General features: G+C 39.6%; 2 protein-coding genes across 2 annotated transcripts; both read left to right on the top strand.

Moving 5' to 3' along the window:
- The first annotated feature begins 1778 nt into the window (after positions 1 to 1778).
- LOC117564574 (lysosomal aspartic protease) lies at positions 1779 to 3386 on the top strand. Its single transcript, XM_034243415.2, has one exon. It carries the CDS (start codon positions 1874 to 1876, stop codon positions 3194 to 3196), a length of 1323 nt encoding a protein of 440 aa, XP_034099306.1. The 5' UTR covers positions 1779 to 1873; the 3' UTR covers positions 3197 to 3386.
- A 1961-nt stretch (positions 3387 to 5347) lies between these two features.
- LOC117565457 (lysosomal aspartic protease-like) lies at positions 5348 to 6695 on the top strand. The gene has a single exon (XM_034244559.2). It carries the CDS (start codon positions 5379 to 5381, stop codon positions 6615 to 6617), a length of 1239 nt encoding a protein of 412 aa, XP_034100450.1. The 5' UTR covers positions 5348 to 5378; the 3' UTR covers positions 6618 to 6695.
- Positions 6696 to 6739: the final 44 nt, after the last annotated feature.

Here is a 6739-nt window from a genome sequence, read left to right as displayed (position 1 = left end):
GAGTTGAGTCGCAATGAAGTGATTTGTCTACTTTTTGGAAGACGACACAAGATTGAGACGCTGCACTCTCAAACTCTAAAATGGCAAAACAATTTAATGCTTGGTTGATAACCACCGCACATGTCGCTGGCAAATGACAGGCAATTGGGCGATAAGAACAGTTCGCAACTCAGCCAAATGGCTGCCCAAACTTCTCACTCTGCAACTCACTTTCATTTCGCAGACTGTCAGAAAAAGCGGCCCAACAAAAGCGACAACAAGAGCAGCCTCAGACAAAGCAAAGCAAAGTACACACAAATCAAGGGGTATGTATGAATGCAGAGGGAATCGCGGGGAGTTGGGGTAATGTATTGAACACTGCCGATAAACATATGAAAAATGCACATGCGGCGCGCCAAGTTCAATTCCGGGGGCCACAAAAGTTTACGCCACTTAATAGAACTTGACGCAAATTCAATTACAACATTGGTAACCCCGACTTCTCCCCCCTTTCTCTCTTCCCATAAGCTGCTGCTGCTGGAAAAAAAAAAGAAACTGGCAAAAACTTGCTAAGAAATTTGCGGAAAAACGTTGCCGTTGCCATTGGCTTCTTCTGTGGAAAACTTTTGCCCACCGGCGGCGGTTTTTTGTGTGATTTCTGTAAATGTTGTCACAGCCCTCCGGCTGCTGCCTCTCTCACTCTCTCTCTCTCACTCTCACTCTCTCTCTCTGTCTGGTTGGATGGCATTTGGCCAGCATTGGAACTGCAAGTTTAGTACTTGCGGCTGTTTACTCACCCGGACAGCTTGAGGCGAATCCCTTGCCCCATTTCGTTGCAATTAGCAAATAAAACTTGGCATATTTAAAGCGTCAATGAGGCGACGTCGGCTGACTGCGTCAAACTTTTGCAATCACTTTCATTTTACCATTTCGTATTGGCCAAAATAGCTAAGCTCAGCTTCTTGGGTGTCCTCAACTTGTAAGTCAAAGTGCTGCCCTCCAAAATAGCAAACTTGACTCAATGAAGCATAAATAAATCGAAAATTTTTATATTGAAAAGTACATTTAAGGAAATTAAAGAACTAAAAAATATAATTGATTGTGGTCAACTCATCTTCTTTACCTGCATTGCACAAATTTTACTCTTATTTATACCTTGCTTAACATATAAATATGTACTTTAAATAGCCTTAAATAATATTTCAAACTACATATGTCTCATTTTGTTGCAATCTAAATTTCTTATTACAACATGTCATTAAAGTTTATAATTTATTTTTTAACTTTTTTAAAATATTTTTTATTTTGTGCTCTACGTGCGAACTAAAGAACCAACTCGGGTGGTTGTCTTGGCTAATGAACGCTTGCTTAATGCTACGGCGAGTTAACAGATGGCGCCACTTAACTGCTACATGCAAGTCGACCTACACAATCAGCCCTAGATGGCGCCAGTTAAACTAATAAAATCAAAAGAATCGTGTTAAAATGCGTTCTATTTATCAGCATATTAAAACTGTTACAAATTCCAGTGCTAATTATTAAAATTGAAATGAATATAAAATATATAATCAGTTGTGAAATTAAAGAAGTTTATTAAACACTAACAATCTGGAAGATGGGATAAAAGTGACTTTCCAAATTTAACTTCATCGTTGCTTGTTATCAATTTTCAATTGTAATTGGAATGTGTAACTACCAAACGTTTATATAATTTTATAGGCTAAAAATACTGTTGTAAAATTTGTGTAAATAACAAGAACTGAAGAATTTGCCAAATGCTGCACGTTCATCCTCTAGAATGCCGCAAGATAACAAACACAACATTGTGCAGTTCAATTAATATTCGTATAAATACGTGGGCTCGAGGTGCACAAATAACCAGAGCAGCGAAATCATGCAGTGCAATTGGAGGCAGAACTGGATGCTATGGCTGACAGCGTTGCTGCTGTTGTTGCTGTTGCAACTCGACGAATCCGTGGCAGCGGCAAAGAGTCAAAAACGCCGCAGACACAAGGCACACCATGTGAAGTTGGAGCGACATGATCACGAACACCACGAGAAATCGCTGTCGAATCTGCAGTTTGAAATGTTGGCACTACGCACAAAACTAAAACTGAAATCTAACGAGACCGTTTCCCAAAGCCAATCGACGACGTCAGTGAATGGAGTGAGCACCCCACGAGTGCCGCTGGGCAATGCGTATAATACGGAATACTTTGGCACGATACAGATTGGCAGTCAACAGACATTCAAGGTGCTCTTCGACACGGCCTCATCGAATCTGTGGGTGCCATCGGTGAAATGTCCGACAAACAACTGCACCAACATGGAGCGCTACAACTCGAGTTTGTCGAGCAGCTATCAGGCAAATGGCACCGCCTTTGAGATACAATATGCATCGCATAACAATCAGCCAACGATACTCGAGGGATTCCTCTCCACGGACACAGTGACAATCGCTGGCCTCGCCATTAAGGGGCAAACATTTGCCGAGATTACCGCACTGCCATCGGGCGTGTTTAGTCGTGCCAACTTTGATGGCATCTTTGGTCTGGGCTTCCAGGAAATCTCCATCGATGATGTGACGCCGCCGATGTACAAACTGGTTGAACAGGACTTGATCACACAGCCAACATTCTCGATATATTTGAATCGCAATAATACGGGCACAATCGATCCCAGTGGCGGCAAACTCTTGCTGGGTCCAAGTGATCCCACATTGTACAGTGGCTGCCTCACTTATGTGCCACTCTCTGTGGTCGGTTATTGGCAATTCACCACCGGCAGCATTCAGCTAGGCGAAAGCAGCAACAACAAGCTTTGCAGCAATTGCGAAACTATTCTCGATGTGGGCACCTCATTGATTGTGGCCCCGTTGCCAGCGTTGAAGCGAATCAATGCTTTGCTCGGCATCACCGAGGCGGATAAACGTGATGGTGTCTATACCATTGACTGCGCCCGGATTCCCAGCTTGCCCAGTCTAACACTCAACATTGGACGCCACGATTTCACCCTGAAGGCATCCGACTATGTGGTCCAATACAAGAGCACCTGTGTCTCTGGTTTCACCAGCCTCGATGATGGCAGCACCGAGTTGTCCGACGATCGTGGCACCGACTACAGCACGCTTTGGGTTTTGGGCGATGTGTTCATGGGTCCCTTTTACCTGGAGTTCGATTTGGGTTACAAACGCATTGGCATTGCGCCCAAGATATAAAAAAGATATTATGTATCAATTGCATAGCACAATTCTCCAATAGCTAATTTACCTTCGTTGGCACTATTGATCATATTTACACAAAAATGTCAATAATAAATAAAATACAAAATATCTAAATACAAAAATAATTTTCTTTATTTATGCGCCAGCATTGAAAATTTCCGTTAAGTAGCATCAAATCCTCATATTTCAATATGCGATTGTGTGTGAGAGATGGCTAATGATTCTGGAAATGTGAAATACAAAAAGCATTTTCTTTATTTATACGCTAGCATTGAAAAGTTTTGCTATGTAGCTTCTAACGCTGCATCATTCCATAAGCGACTGAGTAAAATAGAGATGGCTAATGATTCTGGAAATGTGACCGTATTTTAGTTAATATTAAGTATACTTATCGAAAAATGTCCGATATTGATGGAAATCAGCTAAAGTGGAATAATTATTCTTCTTATTCTATTCTAATAATAACTTGCTAATCTTAATACATTAAAGTTATTTCAAATTGTGTAAGAATTTCTTACTAAGAAAGTATTGAAAGAAAATTATCAAGAGATATCGATGGAAGTCAGCTGATTATTCCCCTTGGCGCCTTCTGATTATAAAAAATTAGCAATTCTTTAAAATAAATAAATAAATAAATATGTCGATAAAATTAAAGTAAATAGACAGACCCATAAGAAAATTTAAAAAAAAAATCGACGATCAATTTGACGAGTTGCTTATTATAATGTCAAACGGAAATAAATAAAGTTGATTGATGATTTAAAAAATAAAATGTGTATAAACATATAATTTTTGAATGTCCTTAGAGTCGAATAATTTATTACATTTATCATTCTTGGTTGATTTGCGTCTATTCCCTTTAATTTCTTCTTCGCGTGATGCAGTTTTGGTGTAAGCACTTGCATCATAAAATCGCATCATAGAAGCAGATGCACTTAGTGTGAATAGGCTTAAAGTTTATCATTGTGTATTGTGTCAGAAATATCAGCAGCACTTATCGATTTTGTGCTTTTTGTTGTATACATAAAATCGTCTATCGCATCGTATATATACACAAAGGCATATTGCTGATGACAGCGAAAATTTTCCATGAATGGAAAGCAAAACAAAACAAGCAAAAATATGTACTCACATTTTTTTTTGTCGCTCTTTTCTGCAAATTGCGTTTGAGAAATGTGCTTCCCCGAAAAATCTCAATATGATAAAATGAATGAGGCATGAAATTAAATACAATTTCATCATGTAGTGAAAATAATCATTTCTTTGATTCTTACTGTTTATGTTTATTTGCTGATAAAACATAAAATACTACCAAATTTGAAACCAAACAAATAAATTTAGCAAACATTATTCATTAATAAATAACAAATGACACAATTTTGTAAATTTATTTTTATCACATAAGTTTGGAATACTTTATAAAGAGAAATTTTAACACAATGATAATAATAATTAATAATGCCTAGATAACAACGCTCTAAAGACCTTGACAATCAATTATTGAAAGTCCATTTGTTTATGTACAAAGCTTAGTTTCCAATTGTGTTTCTTAAATTTGCTGCGTACTTTCATTCTGTTGAATAGCTTAATAAACAATTTGTTGTGTTTTGAAGATTAGACCAATACTTCTTTAATGGCACGACATTGGTTCATGGCTACACTGGAAAACATTTGTGTACCTTAAATATTTCTTTTAAAATACATAGAAATATTTCAACTTAGTTATTGTTTAATGTTATACAAATATGATAAGCATTTTGTTTATTCAAACTTAAACGATTTAAGAATCATAAGTTCCATTATTCAGAAAATGAATTAAAAAATGTTTACATCAATAAAAGTTACATATGTATATTATTTAATGAACTAATCAATTGTGGCACATTTTTTCATTGCAGATAATGAAACGAATACAATTAGGTAAGTGCAATAATGTTTCATGTTTGTTCAGTTAGTTTTTAAGCTTGGCAATTCAACATTTCTTGCGGTTTACATAAAATGAGGCACAACAAAAATAAATGCATATCAATCAAAATGTTTATCAATTGCGATAAATTTGAAACTAATAATCGCCAAAGTGATCAATTCTGAGCAGAGCTTTAACATTTTGGTTTTTGGGACTGCTATAAATATGACTGCAGCACAGGCAAACTTAACACAAAATAGAAATATAGAAATGCTCAAGTGGCTGATAGTTGTTGTGGTGCTTGTGGCTTTGGTCAGCGCCGAGCTGCATCGCATTCCCATACGGAAGCATCAGCAGAAGACGCACAAGCGTCAACATATGAAGGCGGCAACCCGCTGGCTGCATCAGAAATATCATTCATCGGGTGCTCAACTCGAAGACTATGTGGTGCCCGACTATGCTGCACCCGACTATGGCAGCAATGACAGCGAGGAGAACTCGAACGGAAGCCAGGAGAGCGACAACGATTACACATCCGAATCGCTGAGCAATAATCAAAATATGGATTACTATGGCGTGATTGCGATTGGCACACCGCCGCAATACTTCAATGTGGTCTTCGATACGGGCTCCTCGAATCTATGGGTGCCATCGGTGATGTGCCTGGCCAGCGATGTCGCCTGCCAGAATCACAATCAATACAATGCGAGTGCATCCAGCACGTATGTGGCAAATGGCAGCGGCTTCTCGATACAATATGGCACCGGCAGTCTATTCGGTGTCCTATCCACCGACACGGTTACAATCAACGGCCTCAGCATTGTGAATCAAACATTCGGCGAGGCGATCTCACAGCCAAATGGCAGCTTCACCGGCGTCCCATTCGATGGCATTCTGGGCATGGGCTACCAAACGATCGCTGTCGATGAAGTCGTCCCTCCTTTCTACAATCTCTACGAACAGGGCCTGATCGATGAGGCCACATTTGGATTCTATTTGGCACGCAATGCGTCCTCACTGGATGGCGGTCAATTGGTGCTCGGTGGCATCGACTATCAACTGTTTAGCGGCAATCTAACCTATGTGCCAGTCTCCCAGCCAGGCTATTGGCAATTCGAGATGATCAGCGCCGTCATGGGTGGCTATGTGGTGTGCTACAATTGTCAGGCAATTGCCGATACAGGCACCTCACTCTTGGCCTGTCCGGGCAGCTCTTACAGCACCTTGAATCAGCTCATTGGTGGTCAGCTGATCGATGGTGATTACTACGTTGACTGCTCCACAATTGACACGCTGCCCGTGCTGAGTTTCAATCTGGGCGGCACCATCTTTGAGCTGCCCGCCTCCGCGTATATCAGCACCTTCAGCGAGGGCAATGCCACGTTTTGCATGTCCAGCTTTACGTACATCGACACTGACTTTTGGATTCTTGGCGATGTCTTCATCGGTCAGTATTACACACAATTCGATTTCGGTCAGAATCGCGTCGGATTCGCGACAGCCGTTTAAAATAACTGCATCGAAATAAATAAGTACGCAAATTTGACAACTGAAATAGAAAATTCTTTGATATTAAACACCTAAATATCGTATATTCGAAACATTCTAGTTTTTTTTTTAATTTCATTTTC

This window comes from Drosophila albomicans, chromosome 2L (assembly GCF_009650485.2).
Source record: "Drosophila albomicans strain 15112-1751.03 chromosome 2L, ASM965048v2, whole genome shotgun sequence".
NCBI classification, from domain to species: domain Eukaryota; kingdom Metazoa; phylum Arthropoda; class Insecta; order Diptera; family Drosophilidae; genus Drosophila; species Drosophila albomicans.
Note: the sequence above shows the minus strand (reverse complement) of the source record. Positions and strands in the feature narration are given on the sequence as shown.